This window comes from Vigna angularis, chromosome 2 (genome assembly GCF_016808095.1).
Source record: "Vigna angularis cultivar LongXiaoDou No.4 chromosome 2, ASM1680809v1, whole genome shotgun sequence".
NCBI classification, from domain to species: Eukaryota; Viridiplantae; Streptophyta; class Magnoliopsida; order Fabales; family Fabaceae; genus Vigna; species Vigna angularis.
The window spans coordinates 50,343,633-50,369,829 of record NC_068971.1 but is presented as its reverse complement, the minus strand read 5'-3'; the positions used below and the strand labels follow the sequence as shown (position 1 = coordinate 50,369,829).

At 33.1% G+C, this 26,197-nt stretch overlaps 3 protein-coding genes across 12 annotated transcripts; 1 reads left to right on the top strand and 2 right to left on the bottom strand.

The window, feature by feature from the left end:
• Window positions 1–4,218: 4,218 nt before the first annotated feature.
• On the top strand, window positions 4,219–6,897 carry LOC108328149 (protein WVD2-like 4). 6 transcript variants are annotated; one of them, XM_052872140.1, is made up of 8 exons: window positions 4,219–4,768; window positions 4,870–5,172; window positions 5,268–5,326; window positions 5,550–5,603; window positions 5,744–5,819; window positions 5,909–5,980; window positions 6,094–6,201; window positions 6,384–6,897. In XM_052872140.1, the coding sequence occupies exons 1-8, from the start codon at window positions 4,589–4,591 to the stop codon at window positions 6,750–6,752; spliced, it is 1,221 nt and encodes a 406-aa protein (XP_052728100.1). In that variant the 5' UTR covers window positions 4,219–4,588; the 3' UTR covers window positions 6,753–6,897. The 6 variants fall into 6 exon arrangements, with proteins under 6 accessions (XP_052728100.1, XP_017417454.2, XP_017417453.2 ...); XM_017561965.2 differs by having other exon boundaries at window positions 4,220–4,768; window positions 5,741–5,819; XM_017561964.2 differs by having other exon boundaries at window positions 4,221–4,768; window positions 5,526–5,603.
• Window positions 6,898–12,386: 5,489 nt separating this feature from the next.
• LOC108329508 (fasciclin-like arabinogalactan protein 16) lies at window positions 12,387–15,335 on the bottom strand. The gene is made up of 3 exons (XM_017563739.2): window positions 13,845–15,335; window positions 12,777–12,897; window positions 12,387–12,683 (listed from the first exon to the last, which is right to left on the bottom strand). The coding sequence occupies exons 1-2, from the start codon at window positions 15,136–15,138 to the stop codon at window positions 12,839–12,841; spliced, it is 1,353 nt and encodes a 450-aa protein (XP_017419228.1). The 5' UTR covers window positions 15,139–15,335; the 3' UTR covers window positions 12,387–12,683; window positions 12,777–12,838.
• Window positions 15,336–16,785: 1,450 nt separating this feature from the next.
• On the bottom strand, window positions 16,786–21,969 carry LOC108329657 (E3 ubiquitin-protein ligase RHF2A). 5 transcript variants are annotated; one of them, XM_017563978.2, is made up of 9 exons: window positions 21,767–21,969; window positions 21,088–21,237; window positions 20,925–20,971; window positions 20,239–20,301; window positions 20,047–20,155; window positions 19,626–19,945; window positions 18,856–18,954; window positions 18,405–18,772; window positions 16,786–17,622 (listed from the first exon to the last, which is right to left on the bottom strand). In XM_017563978.2, the coding sequence occupies exons 2-8, from the start codon at window positions 21,211–21,213 to the stop codon at window positions 18,457–18,459; spliced, it is 1,080 nt and encodes a 359-aa protein (XP_017419467.2). In that variant the 5' UTR covers window positions 21,214–21,237; window positions 21,767–21,969; the 3' UTR covers window positions 16,786–17,622; window positions 18,405–18,456. The 5 variants fall into 5 exon arrangements, with proteins under 5 accessions (XP_017419467.2, XP_052729163.1, XP_017419466.2 ...); XM_052873203.1 differs by having other exon boundaries at window positions 16,786–17,122; XM_017563977.2 differs by having other exon boundaries at window positions 16,786–17,138; window positions 21,088–21,285; window positions 21,767–21,968.
• Window positions 21,970–26,197: the final 4,228 nt, after the last annotated feature.

The window sequence follows — 26,197 nt, the reverse complement described above, 5'->3', positions numbered from 1 at the left end:
TTGTAACAAATGAAATAAAGATTTACATGTGATGGTCGTCAAACTTAATTCCAGAAAAGTTTGAGTAGAGAAGAGGGTATCGCGCGCTAAGATAAAGGGAATGAATTTTCAATCTTCCGCTCAAATTTTTATTGAATTCACTAACCTTTTAACGTCTAACGCTGGGGTATTCGACGTTTTATATCCTTTTGACGTCTAATTATAGGGAATTCGACGTCATACATAAATACATTTTCACCTTCGCGCCAAGCATTTTTGCAAAATTTATCCAATATAACAAATTGACGTCAAATTATAATTCTAAACGACGTCTAATAAGTGCATTTATTTACAAAATTGTCATCCGTCATTTTTAACAGCTATCCAGAGATTTAACCTTGAACGCGTGATGTTATACGTTATTTTTATACTAGTGACTTTAAAACAGGAGGCCAAAGTAAGAAAGCCAAAGGAAAATAGAAAAAGAAAATTTGCAAACTTCTCAAATTTATTCATCCTCGCTCAATCTCTAAACTTGGCCATGGTATTAATGACTCATCATCTCATTGAGCTTGTGGATAAGAACACACCATATTCTATCTCTTTATTCTTCTACCATAATCTAAAAAGATCAAGATTTTGTCATCTTAAACTGATACATCACTTCATTCGACATACCAAATGCAATTATACTGACAATTGTTTGTAGAATTTGGAGAAATACTGAAAACTCCAAAAGATAAAAAATAAAAAGAAGAAAACATTATCATGTGAAAACACTTGACTATTATAAACAAAAATGAGAACAATGAATATTAAATACACGTAACATTTTAATGGGAGCAAAACTCCTGAATTAGTAAGGTGGATTCATTTTAGGTTAATTTGAATGGTAAGAATTATTCACTGCATATCTATTCTGGTTTTACAGTGAAAAACATATGACTCGGTTTTTGACTCCTTTTTGTTTGCTTTCAACTATTGCTCAAGCATTTTGACGTGGACAATGTAAGATGGTCTGAACTGGAGTCAGTAGCTCTAATTAGGGTCTCTGAATGTGTTGGGGGTATGCATATGGGTGGCTATATGCTGTTCTTTTAGTCATCATTGCCTCTTGTCTCTTTCTGTCTCTCTTTCTCTCATTTTATGTACAGTGAAAATCTCTCACAGCTACACTCTCTTTTTGGCCTTCAGTAATTGCAAAATTATTTGAGAAGACACACCGAAAATCCTTTCGATGTTATTAAAATGGATACAGATTTTTGGACAAATTCAATTGTGGTGGTTTCAATTATATAATGAGAGAAATAATGTGGACATGGCCTTCATGAAAAAAACATGATGGTTTTAATGATAATGCATTCACCATTTCATTATCCAGAAGTTAAGTTCTGGCATATCAACGAGTGGGATTTGGCTGTTTAATTAATCATCAAATTGATTAAGTTAATTAGGTGAAGATTATTATTCTGTTTTCTGTTCAAAGTAGGCCATTCTGTCTTCCAGTGTTTAATGGATTTGGTGACTGTTGTCTATCACCTGGTCAAATATTTCACAGTCCAATCAGATCTATAAGGAATGTTGTCACTACAGTTGTTACTTTCATGGTTAACTATCAAAGTAACTTCACCTAATCAACAACACCCTTTTTTCCTCTCCTCTTTTCTTTTAATATAATAATAATAATAATTAAAAAAAATAACATTATCATAAAATGAGTCCAAGTATTAGGGCACGTGGATGCTGCCTGGAGATTCAATGAATGGAGGTCCACCTGTCGGAGCCAATGCAAACCATAGTGACACGTTTGCGCGTAGAGCGCACGCTCCGCTCACACAAATGGCTCGCAGGGTTTAATGGAGTTAAGAACATAATACAACATAAATATTATGAAATGAGTAATGTGATAAATACCCAAAAAAAATCGTATAAACTTTTAAAAACTAAGCGGTGCATTTAGAATATTAAATAATTTTTTCTAATACGTCTATGAAAGATATTACCATCGTGTTTTACTATATTTCCTTTATATTTTTTACCATAGTTTTTAATAAATATTGTTATGACATTCCTTTCTTAGACAGGATATAAGTGTAACTCTACAAGAAGGTGGCTAGATTTGTTCTTGTCTAGAAAGCAACGTACCACCTCCAGCCAAATTCTCATAGGGAAAGAAAACTTAAAGTTTAATATAATCAAACATGCACTAATTTAATACATTCTATAAATTAATTTAATATTGAATTCGAAGTATTATAATTTAAATATATGAACTGATTATTTTTTTACAGTATTATTTGTATGTTGTATTGATCAGTATTTACTTGGACGTGTGACCCCACCAAATGCATAATCACGACACCATCACATGAAGGCCGGCTAAGAAGATGTCATTCGATGGTTACTTGTCTTTTGCTCCAAAATCTGAATAAAGAGTACAAAAGTTATGAAAACAGTATCACAAATTTTAATATTAACATTTACTTCTAACAATTTCGAAGATAAGGAAAAAAAAAAGTAATTGATTAATATTTAGGGTGATATTTTGGTGCTCTCAAAGAAAGGATTTTAGTGACTACTATTTAATCCAATTTTGATCATTTTGTCGTCATTGATGATGACGCGTCAAATGAATCTCTTCCTCCACAACACAAAATACCAACTTATCAAAAATAACAAATCAAGACAAGTTAAGTTCTTCAAACTCGTTAACGCATCCATGAAATCAAAAGTCACATAGGATTTAACAATGTCATCCTTCTTTGTTCTACACACGAAATTGCTAACATAGAAAGAACGTAAATATGATTTTGCAAGAAGCGATGTTACGTGGTATGATGAAGTGATACTAGAAGATTATAATTTTTTCAAGAAATGTTACTATGGACTTATAGTCGGCCGATTGGGTACGATGATATATTGGCTTGAAATGACCGACGGTCAGAAAATAGTCTCACAACCGCTTGGTCCCAACAACAATTAAGCGGAGTTAAAGTGTAATTAATGTGACAACGGTTAGTAGTTAAGGTTTGTATTAATGATTATTAAGAGATAAATTAATTTATCATATTCTTATAAACTCTACAAAAAAAAGTTTAATGTTGAGGTAAACTCACTTTTGACTTATCATTGAATTACATTAAACCTAGGGAGAAATATTCTGATTTGAATGTAGGAGTGTATTCTGCAGATCACTCCATACACCGATTGGTCACACAAAACGAAGAACGGAATAAACGTTTGACAGAGATAACAACATCACATGCGTTGTCCTCGTCCCATTACAACAGAAACAAGAAACTTACCGTTCTTACAAAGATTAAGAATGAAAAAGTCAACACTATAAATCTTGGACAGGGTCAAAGAAAGAATTTTTACACAGAAAGAAGTGGGTTAATTGAATTGTCTTTAGTTTAAAAAAAAAAGCTAACATCAATTCAAATAAAGAAAAACAATAAACTATTAGAAGGTGATTATTGTTTTAAAGAGAATTCATATGCTTAATGAAACCTGAATGATCCAAATTGAATTGAATAGCATTGTTATATCATTTGAAATAATTAAACGTTGTATGTTTTCATTAGATTGAAGGGAAACACATCCCTTCTCTAAAAGACTCCAAACTAAGGTTCTAATCTTTATTTTAGTTTTTGAACGAGTAAAAAGTTATGTATTTATATTTTATTCTTACATTTAGTAAGATTATTTTGTTATTACAATGTTAGAATATAATTGTAAGAATATATAGAAATAAAAGTTGTTTATGAAAGAAAGGGAAGAATGCACGTTGTGACAGCTCACGCGCGGTTGGTGGGAGGTGGTGGGGTACTTGTCAAGGTTGGCCTAACGTGCCATGTCATCCCAAAACACTCACTTGTCACCATTCCCATGTTCTCAACCCTTCCAAATTACTTTTCTGCCCTTCTTCCAATCCCCATTATTTCTTCTTATCCAACCTTTTCTATGATCAACATCCAACTAATGCTTAACAATTAACTCATCATTTCTACGCCACAAGAGTTTAAACGAACCCTATGTCTTGTAGGTTGGAATTATGTGTTTGATGAATCCCAATTGAATGTTTTTAGGTAAAAAATTGAGAAGAAAGAAGCATGATGGTATTGATTGTAAATCGGGTCAACTTGGTCAGCATTTTGGGGACAGACAGCCACGTACATTTGTCTCTTCCATTATAAAGAAAGCTTTATGGAAGAAGTGATGATGGATAATTAGAATTGAGGTGATTAAGAAAGAAGGAAAGAGGAGTGACAGTTAAACAAGAGAAGAAAAGAAGTTTGCTTGCAGTGACAGTTACTGAGTTAGGGAGGAAGTGGTACAAAAGTCATTGTGTTGTGGCAGTTCTTATTAATCTGTCTATCCCCTTCCTTGAAAGCTCTTCCATTTTTTCTCATTTTCTCTCTCTCATGCACACATCTCCAACTACACCTTTCAAATTCCTCTGCATATCTATCGTACCCTTTAAAACCTCATCTTCTTCTACTCTCTTCTCTATCTTTTAAGCTATTCAAGCTCAATACTTTACATCTAACTTTCGCTATTGAGGATCGTCTTTCAACTCGACTTCATTTTTCTAATTGTTAACACCACAATGGAATCTGATAACGGGCTTGCTGTGGAGGAAGAGAAACGTGTTATCGGGGTAACAACCAAGGTGGAGAATATAAAGAAAGAAGATGAAAAGGACTGTAACGGTGCAGAAATTCAGACCAAGAAGGAAGTATCTAAACCCATTTCTGCTGCAAATAAAAATTCAAAAGGTGCCACTAAGGTATCATACAAAACGTATCTGAATTATTGTTTTTAGTTACATTACAAAACAACACGTAATGCACAGTAGAAGGGTCTTACTAATTAAGTTAACGTGGTTAGGAAACTGGTGGGAGAGCAACTGTTGCTTCCAAGAGCAACAAATATGCCAAAGATAATTTGAAGGGTCTGAGTTCAATAGCTCAAAAACAAAGTCCATCACTTTCCCAAAGCATTTCTTTCCCAGCCAGATCATCTCGGGAAGATACTATGCAGAAAAGCATTGATGGGTATATTCTGAAGACAAAAGTTAAACACGTTCAAGGTTATGGGATTAGAGCTGAAGCCCCCATTCGTCATTTAAACAACCCCACAAACTCACTTGCCAAAACCCACGCTGCCATGCCTGATTTGAAACGCTCTGCGGTAGACATTTTCAATTCCTCATTGAATTCCTTTGCATAATTCCATTGCCTCTTATCATTGGTTTCTATGTTCGTGACTTTAGTTCTGTCTAACAGTTTGGAAGGACTACTACAGTTACTCCAGCCACCAAGAGCCAAATTTCTGAGACATCGTTGTAAGTAGCAACCAACCTCACAATATTTACTAAATCCTTCTATACGTTTTTGTTTCAGTCTTAAGGTTTATAGTGTTGCTATCAATAATTTTCAGTTTGAGGTAACTCAATTCTTGTGCATGTGTTGGAAAATTTATGTTCGGGAGATTGCTGAATGGAATCATGAAAATATCACGTTATGGTTTTTACATTATTGCAGACTTGTTGATCATGTGTCAAACAGGGCAAAGTCTGGAAAACCAAATAAAGATGATGATGATTGCCATTCCGCAACTTCGTATGATTTATAACATATTGTCATCCTTTCTCTTCTTTTTCTTATAGGATTTGAGATCTCTCAATTCTAAACTGGCTTCCTTTTTTCTTCTACTTTAGCTAAAATGTTGTGAAAACTTTGTATACATGTGTTGTCAGAAGTGCTACTCCTCGTCTGAGAAGCAGTGGAGTTGGGTTTTCCTTTCGATTGGAAGAAAGAGCTGAAAAGCGAAAGGAGGTAGTTTTGCTTAAACCTTGCACCCTGTTGATGTTATATTAGCAATGCCAGAACCATATGTTCATCCTAATTTATGCCTTTGTACTCAGTTTTTCTCAAAGTTGGAGGAAAAAACTCTAGCCAAGGAAGCAGAGAAAACTAACCTACAAGCAAAATCAAAGGTATATCATCACAATAATTTAGCATGCACATTGTCGTTTAGGTTTTCAATAAAAGCTTATCAGCTGCTTTAAGCTTATTGTCTCCTCTCCATGTTTTGTTCTGAATTCCCCAGGAAAACCAAGAGGCAGAGATCAAACTATTGAGGAAGAGCCTGACATTCAAAGCCACTCCAATGCCAAATTTCTACAAGGAACCACCTCCAAAAGTTGAGCTTAAGAAGGTAACTAATATAAACTTAATTTCCAATTGGATTATGCAATGTTTCCCTACACTCATAATCAATGATCTGTCTTTTATCCTTAATCTTTCTTTGGTAATAGATTCTTTCAAGGGGCTTGATCTTTTGATATTCTTTGTTTGTTTCTTTACGCATATATTCTGATGTATTCGATGAACCATTAGATACCAACAACACGCCCAAAATCCCCAAAGCTTGGAAGGCACAAGGAACCTACAATGAACAACAATTCAGGAGAAGATAAGTGTTGCTCAAGTCCGCGTGGGAAACAACAGCAAAATGATTCAAACAAGGGTAAGGGTCATAAGGATGTGATTTCAAAGAAACAAATCCCAAAAACCCACTCCAAGCTGAAGTCTGAGGAAAATGTAACCACAGAAAACAAAGAATTCCAAGTTCCAGATGACAACAATTCTGAATGCAAAAATGACATGGAGTTACAATGTGAACCAGGTCATGCATCAAATACTGCACTGCTTCTAAATTCGACTACGAAGGAGCTTGTGTCGTATGAGGTTATTGTTGGAGTGTAGATTTATATCATCGGACTTTATAATTATGTAAGATTAGAGTTCTATGTTGTTAATTATTTCTTTTATCATTGTGAATACAGAGGTTGGTTCATGTTCATCATAAACGACTATTATTCCAAATAAGAGTTGCTCTTTTTGTCATGTACATTAAAATGCCTTGTTAATTCATTCTTCACAAAGTCATTAGGGTATTTAACAGATAAAATTGTCTCTTATTCTTCAATTGAAAAATGGCACTGGAAAAATAATTTCTTTCTTCTGTATGACAATTTTTTAATAGCTGTAGTTTTTTTTGGCTTAATAGTATTTTCGTTAGGTTTGTTCGAAATGGTTTTATTTTTTTTCTGTTCAATGTTGTCCTAAAGAATGTAATTTATGTTCAATTTTAGTCCTTTTTGCATACGGCGTTTAAATTGTTAACGGCGCACTGTCCAACTGTTCAATAAGTGAATGTCATGTCATTTAACCTTGACTGAAACATGACACAGCCAATGAGGAACTGCCATGTGGCAGCCCCTTCTCCACCCACAAAATTAGGGTTTCTGAATGCAAGGGAGAAAGGCTTCCTTACGCCTGCGCCGCCAGAGGAAAATTGAAGCTTGTGATGGTCCAACTGACCTAGTGGGTCTATCGGCGTTTAACAGAAATGAGAGCAAACTCCTTTCTCGCGGCGCGGTGAGGGTTGTAGTGGCAGCGCCTCCGTGAAGGTTCAATATCCGACGTAGTCGCGATGCGAGAAGCCCACCGTTCTCAGGCGGTTTCGCGGCAATAGGAATCACGATTGAGGGTTTCGATTTGGGGCTTTTTGTTGTGTTATCTGGTTTTTGTAAATTAGAATATTTGATTTTCGTTTCAAAATTGATTTGGGGAATTCTTGGTTCTTCTCTGTTTTGCGAGTGGTTAGGGATTCTATTCTTCCCTGCAGGTCTGGATTTTGCGAAGTGGGGGATGAGGGTTCAGATTGGGAATGTTAGAGTTTCTAAACTTGGAATTTTCTTTTGGAGTATGTATCTGATTCCTTCTTTAGAAGGATGTTGGTTCTAGTGATCACGATTAGAGGTGGTCCTTTATTGATCTTTTTCCATGAATTTGTTTTTTTCATTTTGGGTTCATTTGATTCGCGATAATGGGTTCCGTGGTGGTTGTTGTTGGATACATGGGTAGCGCCAATGAAGGCGCTGGTAGGTGGCCATGGGTGGTGTTTTTGAGTGGTTGTTGGACAGAGAAGATGATGGAGGTGCGAAGATGGTGGTTGGCTGTGACTGTGGCGGCGACGATTAGAGTTAGGTGGTGGTTAGGGATTTTGTGTAAGGGAAATTAAGGTTTTTGGAGGTAGGAGATGATGATGACGTGTCAAGGGTGATGTGTCATTGATTGCACAGCTGGACAGCTGCAAAAAACTATGACCATTTCGAACAAACCTGATGAAAATAGGACCATCCGTGCTATTAAGCTTTAAAAGAAAAAAAACATTTCACTAGAGGCAATTGATTTTATTCACGTTGACTTTATGACTAGAGTAAGGTGTCTAAGGACATGGTAAACTTTTTCATTGATATTTTTGAGAGAAAAATTAAAAGAAAAATAAATTAAATATCTTTAAATTAAAGTTAGCTTATATGTCAATCAAAAGATATTCTTAAAAAATGCTAACGGGAGAAAAATTTTATGTGGTTTATACATAAACTAATTTCAAGAAAAACAAATTTTAAAAAAATTACTTTTTATTTTTCTCTTGTATTTACCTAAATAGATAATGGCTTTAGAAAGAAGTTTTTGATAAATTGTCTATAACTAGATTTTTCCATCCCCTTCCACACATTTGCCAAAACTCATTTTCTTTTTCTCCCTAATTTGAGTTCAAATTATTTCTATTTTAACTTTAAAATCTCAAATTCGTACAAAACAACATGAATTTTAGTAAATATATTTATTAAAAATATAATATATTTAAAATTAATATATACTTTTATACAAAATAATAAAAATTATTACGAGTAGTAAATATTAAATCAATAAAATAAGATAAATTTTCTATATAAGTACTAATTTTAAAAAATAAACGGCGGAGATCATCACACTTGACTATCTGAAGTACTGAATGAGATCCTATCCTTCAATTAATATTATTTTAAAAATATTTAAATTTGACAGATAAATAATACATCTTTTAAGTATGTAAAATATCAATTAGTAACAGCAGGACAAAAAAGACTGTTGCTTCTTACACCCCCATCATATTTCTTCCTCCACCCCATCAAAACCCCTTCGGGAAAATAATTTGCGTAAAATAGGACAGGATAACTGGTTGAGGGTTACTCCCTACACTACCCCACTTTACTCCCTGCACCACCACATTTTTTTAAAATTTTAAAACTATTTTTTATATTTTAAAATATTTTACAATCCCACCTCTTTCTTTCATGAACGTACTATATCCGTTAACGAATGTGGCGACATTCGTTGCCTTTTTTTGTTTTTTAGTTTTTAGTTTTTTTATTTTTTTTGTTTTAAATTAATATATAATATTATTTAATTATTTTAAAATTATTACTTAATTATTTATAAATTAATTTTATTTTATTTAATAAAATAATTATTATTATTTTAATTTATATATTATTATTTAAATAATAAATAAAAAACTTTTTAAAAATCTATTAAACGGATGTGGCACATCCATTGAAGTTTTTTTTTTTTAAATAAAAATAATAAACTAAAATATAAAATATGTAAATAGATGGTCAACATCCGTTGAAGGTGAAACGGATGTTGACATTCGTTTTATAGAAGAGCAAATAAGGTATGGAGAGATACAGGGAGCGGTTGGTGGTGATGGAGGGAGCAACTCTCTAATTGCTTTCTAGCAAAAAATTATGATAAACTGAATTGAAATTTCAATTTGTGTTTAGTTATTGGGCTCAACAATAGTAGCGGCCCATACTATCATTAGTGGGTCAAATGAAATAAATAAACTTTATTTTGGACCAGATTTTTGTGTTCTTAAATATTGTTTCTTTTTTAATAACAAAGAAAATTAAAGTAGTGTGAAGTTTTTAATGACAATATTTTATGTTTGTTTCTTGTTTTTTATTTGGAGCTTTGTGGTACAAGTTCAGTGAGAAGACATTATTGACGTAAAAAGGGTTAGTTGGTATAACTTTTACAACTGTTATTTTGAGAGTTAAAAAATTTATCATGTGGTTATTTGTGATTGAATGATAGTGTAAAGCTATTATTTTGTGTTTTATATTTTATATCCCTCTCTTGTTTTAATATCTTATATATTAGTGAAATAATTTTGTATTTTAGAGTAAGGCGGGTGATATTTTTTTATGAAAAAGTTGTATAGCTATCACATACTTCTATTAATTTTCTTATGTATTGTTGAAAGTATCCTTTATAATTATTAATTGCTTTTAGTTTGAAATGATATAACACACAAAAAAATTAAAAAAAAACATCAAGATACTATTTTATTTATTTTTTATGTATTATTTAAAATATTAAGAATTATAGTTTATAATGGTTAATAGATCCAACACCCAAAATATTTTGTCGTCCGCAATATGGCTGAGGAAAAACTTTTGAAGCCCTCATGGTAACTACAATAAACAAGATAAGCAACCTAGTAACAGAGGATATCGTTAATGATCAGATGAACCTGAATGAAATGATGAGGAGAATACAAAAACAAATGGATGAGATGCTGAGAAAATATGATGAAGAAATAAAAACACTATGAGTCGAGAACAAGATCATTTGGCAAGAGAAGGGTGGTAAAGGTCATGTCCCATAAGATGACCATCTTCAAGGAAGCCTGATCGATGGCACATGAGAAATGCAAGCTGGGAGAGGAGAAAAGTAGCATAGGCTGAGGTCAAGAAGTTGCGGGAAGCAGGTTCATCTGGGAGGTCAAGTAGACAATTTGGCTTTCTAATGTGTATTGATTTCATTAACCTAAACAAAGCATATCTCAAGGATGCATACCTTCTCCCAACATTGATCGGCTAGTGGATGAAGTCTCAAACCATCAGGTGCTAAACTTTCTAGATGCTTATTTGGGGAATAATCATATCTCCTTGTTTCACCCAAATAAAGAGAAAATTGTGTTCTTCATCAAGTAGGCCAATTATTATTATTATGAGGTGACGTCGTTTGGCTTAAAGAAAGTAGTGACCACTTATCAGCGCCTTATGGACAATGTCTTCCAAGACCAAATAGGTCGAAGATGGAGGTATACGATTTTGATCGGCAATCATACAAAGGATCTAGTCGAGATTTTCTATCAAATTTGAATATACATTATGTCTCCAAACCCAGTCAAGTGCATGCTCAACGTACGAGCGAAAAAGTTTCTCAGATTCATATTGACCGCTTAGGACATAGAGGCCAATCCAAAAAAGTGTGTGACAATCCTTACTAGCCTTCCCATTATGTCCTGATCGGTAGATGGTGAAGAGGTGAAATTGTACCTATCTGTGTCAAACGAGGTCATCACTGCAATGCTCAGGCAAGAAAACCTTGAGCAAAGGCGTATATACTTCATCAATCAGGTGTTACAAGATGTTGAAACCCGGTATCATAAGAAGGTTGATATGACATTGCTAACTATCGTCCAACGCCTCATGCTATATTTTCAAAACTATCAAGTGGTCGTGCGAACCAAATGACGAAAATTCTCAAAAAACTAAGTTTGATAGGAAAGATGATTGCCTGGGCAGTGGAGCCATCAAAATTGGGCATAAAGTTCAAGTGTCATATTTTCAAGGATGACCCAAGCGATAGTTAACCCTTTACGCTTGTGGTCTTAATTCAAGCTTAAAGCTTGGGCCTATGTATTATATGTACCCCCAATGCATACTAATCGAATTATTATGACCAGTCATCCAAGTTTGGAGGAGACTGATCGCAATCAATATCAATTGATCGTCTAGTTAATCTAAACATGTGAATAATCAGATTTAAACAAAATTAGATTATATCTCTAATGGCTATGAAAGAAAGTTGAGACTTTTACTATATATTTATTATAACATTAATTACTTAATTAATTAAATCCAAATTAACATCTTCATCCAATCAATTAAATAACAAATTATCCAAACAAACAACCGAGGAATAAGAAAAAAAATATATTTTAGATGGACCTTACGCCCAACACTTTCCATTGTGCTAATTTATCCTTATTTTGTGGTTCTTTGACCCCGAGCGAACATTTTTATCTTTTACTGCAAGAGTTTTCTTCAAAAGAAAAAAGACTATATTTTCTAATATTATATAGAAAAGCATTAATAATGTTATGAGAGTGACAAACGAGACATTTGTTAATTTATTTAGAGTCCGTGAAAGGGTTTTATTGAATATTATAATAACCGACACCAGCAATGCATTACCATTAGCTGCTCTGTCTTCTTCTTCACCAAATAATTTAATCACACCTACTTCCTTTCCTTACCTTTCATCTAATAAACCCCTCAACCACACCTTAATTTCCAATCACAACCTTTTACTTTTTTCCTTTAATACAAAAAAAAAATACTTCAGTTGAGAGGTCCATTTCATCGCTTCCTTCTTTTTCTTTCTTTAAAAACTCTGCTGAAGAAATCTAGTTGGAAATTCTGAGCCATAATATAATATAATAATAATCATAATCATTTGGAAGACATCATAATAATAAAGTAGATTATGTATGACTTGATTCACATACATACAATCAACAAAAAAAAGACAACCAAGAAGGGGCGTCGGTTATTTACGCATAGAGACGGAGAATCAACATAAAATAAAAATTTAATAAAAAAATGGTATGTAATTACAGTATGAAACAAAATGACAGAAAATTTGTTTTTGTTATCTTCCGTGTAATCGCTCTCTGATTATAGACCGAGCATGCTTCCTTTTTTTTGTATTCAAATGATTACTCTACAACTGCATAATTCATTCCAAACAAAACTGAATCAGAACACACCCACATGTTATCCAAGGAAATAAAACAGATCAAAGGGTAATATTAACACTTACCATTCATCGAGTTTACATACAACCACTCTTTATTACTTTTGTGATTAGTTGAGAGAACGAGTTCATTGGCATCCTTGTCCAAAAGCTCCGAGCATGCTACATGCCATTTCCATCAACTTCCCTGCCACATACGTTTGGGTAAAATAAAATGTTAAGTCAACTAATAGCCAGGCAATAACCATTACATTTTCACATGCAAATAAAAAGAAAACGAGTTATTTATTCAGAGAGAGTGAATGAAATAAATGAATGTTATATCCCACCTAAATTCGTATCAAACAATTAAATTGTAAAAAAAGGGAATCCAACCAATACCTTAGTTGACTAGAATTATAATGCAGTGTAAATAAAATACACGGAAGAGTGAATAGAAGAATGAGATGAATATGGAAAGTAGAATGTGGCTTACAGCTTGGCACACCCAATTATTTTTATACGATTTATTATTGATGAATCACATGGACTAGTCGAGACAAAGGGACAGACTATCAGACTGAACCGTTTTTGTCACCATCTCTCGTATTTCCCAAGTACCTCACTGCTAAAAAACCAGACACATCCATACATAGTAAAAGCTTTCTCTTCCATTTTCTATTTTCACTGAAAATAGTTGATCCGTGAAAAGTGGAAACCAACACCTGGTATAACTAGTTAGGCAGCTCCCAAAAGATAAATCAATAGAAAAAGAGAAGACTCACTGTACAAGCGATCCACTAAAACTCCCTTGTTGTAAAGTAAAACAACAATGGCTTCACACGTGGTGCCGGTGAATAATTCCACTTCAACACCAGCACTTTCCAGAAAGGGCAATGCCATAAATATAAACACGATCTCCTTTCCTTCAAGCTTCCCAACCCAATTGCTAACTAACACAGAACAAAAGGTGCTTAACCCAAACACCTTTACCCTAAACTCACTCCAACCAAACACTACTCACCCATTACCTAAAACCAAGTCAATCCCTATTATTCTCTCACAACTAATAACAATTATAATAATTACAATGAAATGCACAAATAAACTCGACCAAGCAAAACTAAAATAAATTAAAAAAAGAAAAAAAAATACCTCTTCTTGGTTTAGCGGCAACCTTGACAAGTGGAGTGGTGCGCTGGGTGCGTTCTTCCTCTTCCTCCGGGGGGATAAGAACGCCGTCGATTCCCTGGACGGAGATCCTTCCATCGGTGTAAATATCAGGATCGAACAAGTATGCGGAGGAATCGCCGTGACCGAATTTAACGGAACCGTCAGACTCCTGAGCGAGAACCTTGTGGGGTAAGCGCAGGGTATCGTAGCGGACCTTACCGAACCTTCTGACGGCATTGTACATACTCTCTTCGGTTTGGTACTCGGGAATAATGTGATAGTACATAATCTGCTCCGGTGCGCCGGGTTCGCTCAACTGATCCGTCGTCAACTTCGCCATGGCTTCGTCGTTGGGGGCCAAAACGGTAAGGACGTAACCCTCTGAAACGAGCCTTCCCATTTCGGTGGCCAGAGACGTTAGGTTAACGAGAATATCGGCCATTTCGTTGTACCCTCCGTAATGCAAGAGCGTGTGGATGAAGTCCTTCACCTGCCGCTCGCCATTGAAGTGGTGCCTCGGGCCTCCGGGTCCCGGCGCCGGTGCGGGAGCGATGGACGGTCCCGGCGCCAAGGCATCGTAGATTGGGAGAACGGGAGGGGCGCCGGCGGGGACTGGGGCGGGCTTCTTGAGGCGGTGGGTGCGGGGATCGATCTCCGGCGCACCCTCCGGGATGACGGCGGAGATGTCGGCGAGGTTGCGGCGCCGGTTGAAGTCCTCCTGGACGGATCGGGGGACTATGAGACGCTCGATGCCGTGGATGATTCCGTCGGGGCGGACGACGTCGTCGGCGCGGAGGATCTCGGCGGCGTCGACGGTCATCTGGCCGGAGGGATTTGTGGCTAAATGCAGGTGGTGATGGTTTCCGAGAGTGGAGTGATGGCGATCGGAGTTGGGCCAGTGGCGGGAGGAGATTCGCGTGGGGAGAATGTGGGACATGAGGAGTGTCTGAAGGGAGCGAAGATTGCGAGGCTCGAGGAGGAAGCGCTTGAACTCGGGGTCGAGGTCGCGTTCGAGGGCCTTGTTTCGCGGGGCGAAGATGGTGATGTTGTGATTGCCGACGGCGTCTTCAAGTTGCTGGAGAAGAAGTGCTTTCTCGACGAGCTCGGCGAGTTCGGTGTAATGGGAATCGAGTAGCGCGACGAGGATGGAGTTGGAGTTAATCTGAGGAGTGGTTGAAGAGTTGTGAGGGAATGCGGAGAGTGAACATAGTTGTAAAAGGAAGAGAAGGAAGAAGGTGAAGATGTGGGAGACGCCATAGATGGAAGAAGAGTCCATGGCGCTCAGTTAGGGAGAGAAAGAAACTGTGTTTGCGTATGTCTGTTTTGGTAGGGAAATGATACTGAGAAAGAGAGAAGAAGAGGCGTGGAAGTGGGGTATGGTTGGTGAGTCTCTTTCTCTCAGCTTTCAATGCTTTTCCCTTTGCTTAATGCTTATGAGAACTCTCAATGAAAAATACTACAACGCCATACCATAGCATTACCATACACTACAGAATAGCATAAGCATACTATTCTGACAGCCTGTGCGTGGGGACCACGCGGCATTCATGTGCTGGAACCCTACTCTCACCTTCATTTTCTTTCACTAACTACTTTCTAATTTCATTATTGTTAGTATTATCACTGTAATTATTCAACAAATTGAGGTAAGCTATAACTCTTTTTTTTTTTATTATACTTATTATTATTGTTGTTCCATCTCAAATGATTAATGAATATGGTTTTATATATTATTATTATTAATTATTAATTATTAATTAAAAGGAGGCGAAGGGAAACGTGATTATTGTGAGTGATAAAGGAAGCAGTCTGGCAAAGTGTCGGTGTGGTGGGAAAGGAACAGAGTTGGGTTCACAGTTCAATTAATTTGTACGCTCCTCTGTCACTCACTCCTCGCTATGTGACTACGTTTTTAACTTTTAAGCTTCCTAAAACGGCGACGCTGACCCAATGCCCGCCGGTGGTTCTTCTGTCAATTTTAATGTTCACTTCTGACTTACAGTTTCCTTTTCAATCACCCTTCTACCACCTCTTTTGCCTCTCCTCATCTTACAACTTTCTTGCATTACAAAATTCACAAATTCTAAAGCAACACACCAACAAATTACTATAATAATAATCCACCATCATTTTTTTCTCTTCTCTTTTACTAGAATCCTTCACATCCAATTTCATCATCAACTTTTCCCTTCTTTCTGATTATTACGTCTCAATTTGACATTGCTGTTCGTATCGAATCTTCTTTTCATATGCTTTTCATTTCCCAACTTTCTCCTCGTAACAACTATCACTTGTGTGCAATGCACTCGCTTGCAGAAATTCTCATTTAACCATATTTTCTTCAAAAATTATGCTTCTTTTTCTGATCTTTCAAACAATGTGTTTGCTGAAAAAAGAAAAATATATCTGTATATATATATTATTTGTTTAACAGAAATAAAAAATACTAGAAATACGAAATATTTTTTTTTGTTTCTATTTAGAACAAATGCATGCTTCTCATAATGGATTTATATTGAAAGAAAGTAAACAAAAATTCAAACATATTATATTATTTAACATAATTATTAAGTACTCGTGTAAAAAAGAATTGGTCGCTATATGAAAAACAAATACAATTAGGTGGATAAGATCTATATTTTTTAAGAAAAACACTCACTTCCTAGACAGTATTCTTTCAAACGTATATTGAAAGTGAATATTTATTTTAAAAAATTGTAAAAATCATTTAAGAATATCTCCGAAAAAGAATAAGATTTTCCTTTCAACACTTGATATTGAGATAATTTTATACATTGTTACTCCTTGACCCATTGTTTCAATTATTAAAAACTGCAACAACCAATTTGTTCAGACGTTTCTTCACTGCAACCGCAAGTAACCATGCATGTGAAAAGGTTTGAATGTTTGCAGAAACAACATGTAATCTAGTTGCCACCTCCATCCATATATTCTCGATTTGTCAATAAACAAAAGGTAAAAGAATAAGGACAAATTCCCTTTAACTTTTGAACATTGTTCTTCCATAGGCACATTAATGTTCATAGTACATGTCCATCTAAAATCCCACCCACCAGACATTTAAGACACGTTCAACCCTTCACTGTGTTTGCCACAAAATATATACGTATAAAAAGATGACTTTTAGCTGTAAGCACAGCTGTTTATCTGATGGTAATTTTTATAACAAACCCCAACATAAGTGCTGCGACTATTTCCATGGCGTATGCTCCTCAGTTTGTCGTGTTGAAGAGAGTTACCTTTGGGGTTAAAAAACTGTGAGACCAAATATAATGCGCACCAAGGGGTTAGTAAAATGAACAGTTTCATACATACAATTTACACCCACTATGAAGTTTGTGATAATAAGAATTGATGCTATCATAGTTCCATATGGACTAACACAACAAAAAATTATCATAGTTCCTTCTTTTGATTCTCTGATTATATAGGAGGGGAAAATGCCTCAAATTTGTGACTTATGAATTATGGCGCCAATTCAACTGAATTGGAAACCACAGGACCACTGACGGCAGAAAGTTTCAAGAAAAAGGTACTAGAAGTTGGGACCAAGGTACTATGGCCCTCATCAAATTACAAAACAAGACACAATTGGCGCAAAAGCTTAGCAATTACAACTGCCAACGAGGTGCTCCATTCACCATTTCTTCCATGTCATTGTTAGAGATCAATTGCCCTTCCTCGGTAGTTCAACCTCTTACCATTGGCATTGACAGAAGACATGGAATTACAAGTCACCCTGAATAAGTCCCGATTGCCCGAAAAAAATAAATCAGTAAGTAGAAATCCTCATTCATTGGCATGATCTGCCTACTGGCGAGAGTTCTTGAGATTTATTCAATCTCATACAACAGCAGTTCCTGAATTTTCACCTTGAGGACAAAGTGAGTCATTTATGGGCAAATTGTTTGACCCAAGTTTGTTTATTTAGCTGACTATTGAAAAGAGAATATAGAACGGTAGGCTGGTTATTTACAAAGGGGAGGAGGGAATAAATTTCTAGAAACCTTGTAAAATGGAGATGGGATTAATTTTTACAGTCGGGGGGAGATTTTAAGAAGATACGGTGCCCTTGAACGTCCCTGACTAGTAGTATCTTATTCTTTTCTCCCAAGGAAATATTTCCAAAAGTCTTAGTGTAATAATACACATTTCCTTACATTTTTTTCTCTTTTCATCTTTATCTAATAACCATAGCATACAAAATATTTCTAATAAAAGTGTTTTTAAAAAAGAAGTTAAAATTTCATTTGTACCCAAAAATACGTCTTACCCCCTCACTCCCCATTATTACCTCACTATTATATCTTGTGTTAGATTCCTTATAGGAAAAAATTAAAATGACATTCGTGAGAACTAATGCCACTAGTACCAGGCAGACTCGCCCCTTCTATGTACAAAAGGTATCCCCTGGTAATTGGTGAGATTTATAATAATAAAGAAACAGGTATTTAGTTAATGTACAGAAGGCAGGATCAGTTAATTCTCTTAAGAAAGATTTAAACAAATATCAAAGCTTACCTTCAAATATGAGATGCTGAGGAAAGATACATTGACAGAAACAAGGAAGAGCTCAATTTAAATGTGAGGCAGCAGAACAAGCAGGTGGAGTATTGTCATCATGTGAAGAGGTCTCCCCGCTAACTTCAACATCATTGTGATTGCTCACTTCTCCAATGGAACAATCCTCCATATGAATAGACAAAGAAGTACCCGCAGCTTTTCTATTCTCACTAGATTCAAGGGATTCCTTTAGTCGGGATACACTAGAAATATCAGAATTCATCTCTCTCCTCCATGTTTCTGAACCAAGTTCTGACATGGAACAACTACGACAGAACAACCTTTCCTTCCATCCCCTTGCACCCTTTGAGATTGATTCTTTGTATCTTAGTGACAAGATAGGTTAATATCAAATAAGTTTATTAGAAAAATACAGTTTGCACATCCATTACATTTTACAAAATCATACCTCGCAGACACTGCATTGAATCTGGACCGCAGCGAATCAGAATGTGACTGGAACTCTGCTTTATCGCCGTTTACTGATGACGAGGGAGTAGTAGAGCCTCTGCAAGCAAATAAATGCACAGGGTATAACTTCATCAAACCATGCGACAAATAATGACCCAAGAATTAAATTGAGTAAAATTACTCTACCCTGCATATGTTTATTGTGCATATCTCCACTCTATTATGAAAATATAAATACAATTCTATTTTATTTACAGAAATATATTACACTGAAATCCAGAATATTGTTACAGACCAAGAGCTCCTATAAAATCGTTGATATGACCAATGTAATCCTTATAAGGTGTGAACAATCACTATCTTTTAATCCTATTTTGAGGTGTTAAACACAAATTCTAAGACAGCAGAGTCTATTCTACATTTTTTTTTATTTCATCACTGCAAGTTAGGTCCTATGTTCAAATTCTAAGAGCATATAAGAATCTATCTTAGGTTTGTTAACAGGCTCTGCTCCTATGCATTGTTGTTATTTGGCCACTCACATTTGTCCTCATTCCAATTTTTATATGTTCAGTCTTAGATGCGAGGAAGTGTGTTGAGATTTCACAACTGGAAATGTGGTCAACATAGTTCTTATAAGATAAGAGCAATCCTTGTCGTACAAGTCACTTTTGTGAGTTGAGTTAAGCCTTAACCCTAAATTCTAAAACACATAATGTCAATGATAGGAGAATGAGTTGAGCAAATAAATAATATGGCCATAATGACCTATCATTGGAGTAAATTCTAGATCCAGAAGCTGAAGAAGAGCTTTGAGTTCGAACTCGCAGCATCTGTTGCAATGCTCCAATTCTCTCAGATTTTATTGGAGTAGATGCACTTGTATTAGGAATTATCGTTTGGTCATTTTCCTCTTCAGCAGGTGCCATATTAGATAACACTAATGAGTGTGGATGACCACGAGGTGATGAATTAGCTTGTCGTCCTGCTCTACGGCCAAGTTGGTCTGCTCTCCTCATTGCTGCAGCAACAGCTAAATGTTGAATAATTTGCTCTTCAAGCTCAATATCATTTACATTCATGCGTAACTGCAAAATGATAAAAAGAAAATACTAATATAAACATATGAAAGAACTATAATGTGCTTAAGATATAAGACAACCAAACAGCACTCAGACTGGTAACTAACGTGCTGCAATTCAAAATCATTAAATGCAGGGTGATGAAAAATAGTAGCATTTCTTGATGTGGCAACCCTCAACTTCCTCTCCTGCTCTACTGCCTCAAACAATTCCTGACTGCCACAAAATGCATACAAGTTTAATAATACAGTCAACAAAAGAATGATATCACAGATCCTCCAAGCAAATTCATAACCAACCTAGTAAGATCCTTCAAGCTAATAGACTGCCAACACATAGGACACTGGGAGCTTCTCTGACACCTAGAAACAAAAGCCAGTAACAGCAATTGCTAGAGTATATTCTCAGATTTTATTTTTTTTTTGTTTAGGAGAACAAGAAATTTTAGTGTATTAACTATTAAGATTGTATATGGGTATAACAAGAATATCTTCTACACTTAAAAGACCTTCCTCCCACTCAAATCCAGACTAATAATTATAGACCAGATAATTGGTTTTCCAGTCTTAATTGGCATTAACGGCCTTAACATTGACAAAAGTCAGGAGAACCAAAACATTCCGATTCATAGTGTCAATGAAGTCAATTAAATTATGACTTCCAAAATTTTCCATCACTATGAGCTATCGGAGATGATGTTTTAATGCAGGAACTGGAAATCACATGTTTCAGCATCCGTACCGGTACGTGAAGGTTCTAGGATATATATATTTTACTGAGATTGGTGTTAAAATGGTCGGAAAAGGAGGGAAAAATAGTTTTAAGCATAAGAAGAAATTCAAAATAGAAATCAAAGTTGAAGGAGATTAACAAATGGGACATTGACGAAAGTAAAACCTGTGTTAGATGGATGTGGGAAAAATATACACAAATAGAAGTCTTAATTTTGACACAGACATGTGAGAAATTAATGGATATTAGGTACCATTCGAGAATGCAGTGTAGGTGAAACTCATGCTTGCAATTAGTGAACTGGAATAGAAACAAGAGAGAAAAAAAAATGTAAGCAAGTTTATTTTTCATATAAGCCGTATTTGCTTTTCAACATATTTGAGAAACAAGAATTGTGACACAAAAATGGGTATTACCGTTGAAGGATCACTTGCAGAAAACTCCTCAAGACATATACTGCAAGCATCATCACAGGAGTCTTGAATCCCCCCTTCTACAAAGGCCGCAGCCGATATCATTTTACTTTCTTTATTGCCTTCCATCTCTACAACTTTCTACATATCACCCTGTAACCTTAGAGTCAGATGCAATAATTTGCTTGTGCCAGTGGTGTTCTTCAATTCATGATATTGTGAACAAACATAAACGGAAATTCATTTAGTCTTTCTCCAAAATTCATTTCAATAAGTAAATGTAAAATCCAAATGGTAACCAAAGTCACCTAGTCAACCGAGAAGCTGACAAGGAAATAATGCATAACATTACACTCTAATTTGCCAAACAATTTCTCTCTTTCAATTATTTATTCCAACCATAATCCCCAGCACAAATGGCAGTAAAAAAATCCAGAATAAAGTTACAACAAAAAACAAATGATGTTGGAATAAAAATAAATGCAGTTTTTCACAAACAGAATTTAGTCTAAAAAATGGACATGTCCATGAGTCAAACATTTGGTATAAGATGGAAAATCTGAGGCAGCATAAAATTTTCTTTGTTCATTTTATATATTCATAAAATTAAAATAAAAACTGTAAAATTCAAAAAGCAAGAGGATGGATATAAGAAATTGAGGGGAAATGGATAAAAATATACCTGAGAATGCATGGAGTAAAAGGATATAATAAGGGTAAGGACAGAGGCATAGAGAGGAGAGAAAGAGGGATGAATGCTAGAGATCCATTGTTGCAGAAAAATCAGAGATAAGGAAAAATCAGGAAATTAAAGGAATGGGAGTTGTCCCCACCGCATCGGAGAGGGGAACCACCAATGAAAAAATAAACACTTTACTTTCTTCTTTATATACCCACCACATTCTATTGTCTTCCACCCATTGCAGTTATTAACAGTAGTTCTTATTTTGATCAATAACAACAATTTATTGACAATATTATAATTTTCTTTTTTTGATTTACTAAAAACATAGGTTACATCGCATAAATGAGACGTATTATTAATAATTTATTCGTGAATATTTTATTTCCAATAACTATAATAGTTAATATATTATAAGTAAATTTAAATACTCATAAACATCAATATTATATTTATTAAATACAATAAGAAGTTAAAAATAATAAATATAGAGGTTGAGAAATAAAGTATTAGACAATCTATATAATATTGTAAAGTAAATAAATAAAATATGATCTATATTTTCATAGAGTTGTTTATTTCTTAACATTATATTAGTATATTTAAAATCTTTGTGAATACTATATGTGATCATTACTTTTATTTTATAATATATTTTAATATATATATATATATATGTCTCTGTGTGTATAAAATTTATTTTTATATTTAATAAATATAACATTTAATACTGTTTAATTGTATTCAACGTATATCATGGCTTTGTCATAATCAAAATTTATTGACCAATAATATTAAATATATTTCTTGTGTGTAATATATAATCAAATTTAAATTTTTTTTAAATATTTGAATGTTTTATATTGGGATTATAGGTTTCTAAAACTTTATCAAACCTATATTTAACTCATGTTTAAAAATGAGTCTTTTTATAGTTTAATATTAAATAATGTGAGGCTAGATACAATGTAAACTTGGGCCAATTTAAATTTGGGTTTGTTGGACAAATTAACTGTCTTAGGCCTTCAATTTTTATATTTAGACAGTTTCTTTTTGTACTTCTATAACTTTTTCCTGCACCCAAATATAAAAAGTTTCTATTTTCCCTTTTCTTAATTGTACACTTTGGAACTCATTTTTTTTACTTAAGAGATGTACAAACCGAAAATATTTTTCTCTTTATTGTACTATTGACTTCCAGATTTTGCATTTCAAAAGTTAAATTCTTAGAAAAAAAACTTTCAAATTAGACAATTCAAAAGTTAGACTTAATTTTTGAATTATTCAATTTGAAAGTAAATTGTATAACATTTGAAAGTTTTTTTTTTTTATTAATCAATCCAAAAAAACATTAAGATTGTTCAACAAAAAGTTATTTTTTATTTTCAAATGACATAATTTAAAAAAGTAACTTTTTATTTTCAAATGACATAATTTAAAAAATAAAAACATGAAGGAAAATTTTGTTTTGAGTAGTATATAATGTCACTGTATATTTTAGGAACATCAAAATAAGTCAATCTAACATATACAGAATTGCTGACTACATATTAGTGATTAACTTTTTTGTGAGTTAAAAATTTTATAGCGTGTCTTGGCACCAGGATGACTTGCTTATAAATGTTTTACTTTTATAATTTGTTTTATATATTTATTTGAATATAATGAAAGTAGTTTGAGTCAGATTTATTTTTTATAATAATGAAATCAAAGTTTTCATCCAATTCTTCAAATATATATTATTATAAAAATACAATGAAGAAGATAAGACAGACTAACATATCTACTGTAACAATAAAATTAATACTCATTATAATATTAGTTATTTTTTCTTGAAAATTATCTAGGAGTAGATTTTTATTATGAAAAACATTTATTTACTCTTAATAATTTTAGTGCTAATAATTACATTTTGTGTTAAAAGTTTTAGTTTTTGATATTCACATGTGCTCAATTTTTGTAAGTTGGGTTGGAATATTTTCTTTTCTATTTTTAGGTCTGAGTAAATTGTAAATATAAAATAAATATTTTAATAAAAAGATAGTATTTGACATTTGTTAGTACACTAACCAACATAAAATGATGTCTAATTTTAATTTAAAACAACATAAATTAAATATAAGTATGTTGTGATACTCAGTGGTTAAAGGACGTCAGACACTCACCTGACAAACATTCTTTAATTTTTATTTTCAATTTCAATGTTAAATTGAAATTTTTAAGATGTCGGAGTTCTTTTAACATTAAAAAGTTTAAATTAACATAAGTCAAAAATATCTTTTGTAATAGTGTATTTTTGTTTTTTAAATTATTTTTTTTTGTAAACATTGAATTTCATCACATAAATTATAGTTATATGAAAACATATATTTTTACCGTCATTGTATATTAAAATTAAATTATATATTTTAATATTAAATAAAATAATTTTTAATAGTAATATTTTATTTGGTGTAAGAGGATGATGCATATATATATATATATATATATATATATATATATATATATATATATATATATATATATATATATATATATAATTCTTCTGTGAACTTTATGAACTTTATTCTGTTCTTCAAAAGGCAATTTACAGTGATAATAAGGAGAGAAAAAGCATCACATGTCTCTTTCAGTAACTAAATTATGCTTTTTGCTTGTGAATAACATTATGGTGATTAGAATAAATACTCACAAAAAGTTGAAAGAAAAAGACAAAATTGTTAACCGAAATAGCCAAAATTTTTAAATACAACAGATTTTTTATTCCTTTTTAAGATTGGTGCGTATCAACTAGAGGTCACCTCATATATAATAAATAATAGAATAAAAGCACCAGAATTTATTTTGAAAACAAAAATAAATAAATACATAACTACCATGATGTATGACCACAAAAACCAAACCATTGGAAAAAGTTAAATAATAAATTGAAAAAAAAAGTGCTTGTTTCATTCCCTCGTCACAACACAAACGAATTAATTTAATTTACTGCGTTTTTTCGATTTATTTAAGGTCATTTAGTTTTACAAACTTAATTCCGATTAAAATTTAAAATGAAGTTATTTCATTCAAAGACTAATCATAAAAACATCTCTATAGTAAGTTTTAATAAAAAAAAATCAAAGTTATTAAGAAGAAAAAAGTAATACTAAAATAGTTAAATTAAGAGTTAAATATTTTAGTTTTTAACTTTGATGTGAAATTAAAGTTTGTATATAAATTTTGATATTTAAACTTTAAAAATCAACTGCCTTGTATCTTTTTATGTGTTAAACATCATTTTAGGTTAATAATCAATTTGTTTATATTATTTAATATATTTTAATTTAAATATTAATCTAAAATATCATTACATTTTTTTTAATATTGTTAGATTAAAAATATTATGTTTATTATTTTTTAAGTTTAAAAACAAAATTGATCAAAATTTAATATATAAATAAATTTTAATTTCAAATCAAAGTTTTAGAAAACAAAAACATATTTAACATATTTAATTTGAACTTCAAACAATCGATTCTTTACTAAGATTGCAGTCACCAATAGTAAATGTTAAACCTCATTTAAAATTTGATTGCTTCTAATAAAAATTAATGTCCCTTTCCATTGTTTGTCTTTGGAAATGTTGTCCTCTTCATTATTCTCCACTTGGTCATTTCTTAATTAAGCTCAAGGGTTTTTTCTTCTTTTTGTTTATTTGATGTCATTGATTTTGATAATCATGTTTTAAGTCATCGACTTTTCTAGAACTAGAATGATCACATGAAATCACATCATAATTAAAGAAGCAAAAATCTCGTGAAAATTTTAGTTTCCTCAGATTTTTTATTTCGTTCAAATATGTGGCTAGAAATACATTAGTAGGGTTGACAACAGCTTTAAAATTCCATTGCCTACTCCATTTAATAAAAAAAAGGTTGGGATTTGTCTTTTAAATTGTTTAACTAATTAAATAAAGTAATGAAAAAATATATTTAATTAAATATGCTAACTTTAGACTTATAAAACATTATTAGCCATGAAACAAATCTTCCAATGAAGGTGAGGGAATAGAACTATTAAGAAAATCAAATTAAGCAAAAATAAAGTCTTCAACGTTGCATAAAATCTAACTTCACCAATTTATCGAAAATAATTTTGGAAATACGTGACCTATGAAATAAATTGAATGGGTCAAATTCCCATATAATTGAATGATTATTATATATGTGGTAGTGGCAGAACATATTATCCAGTAATATTATAATATATTATTTTTTAATAAATTATTTAAAATTTATTACTTATGATTGCGTGCATGAGTTTGACACACACGTATTGTTAAAATATCAATTCCAATTGCATCAGCACTTGTAAACTATCCATTCATAAATTCACACGGCAAAAACTCCTAGTCCATTCAAAATACAAACTAATTAAGTTCATACTCTG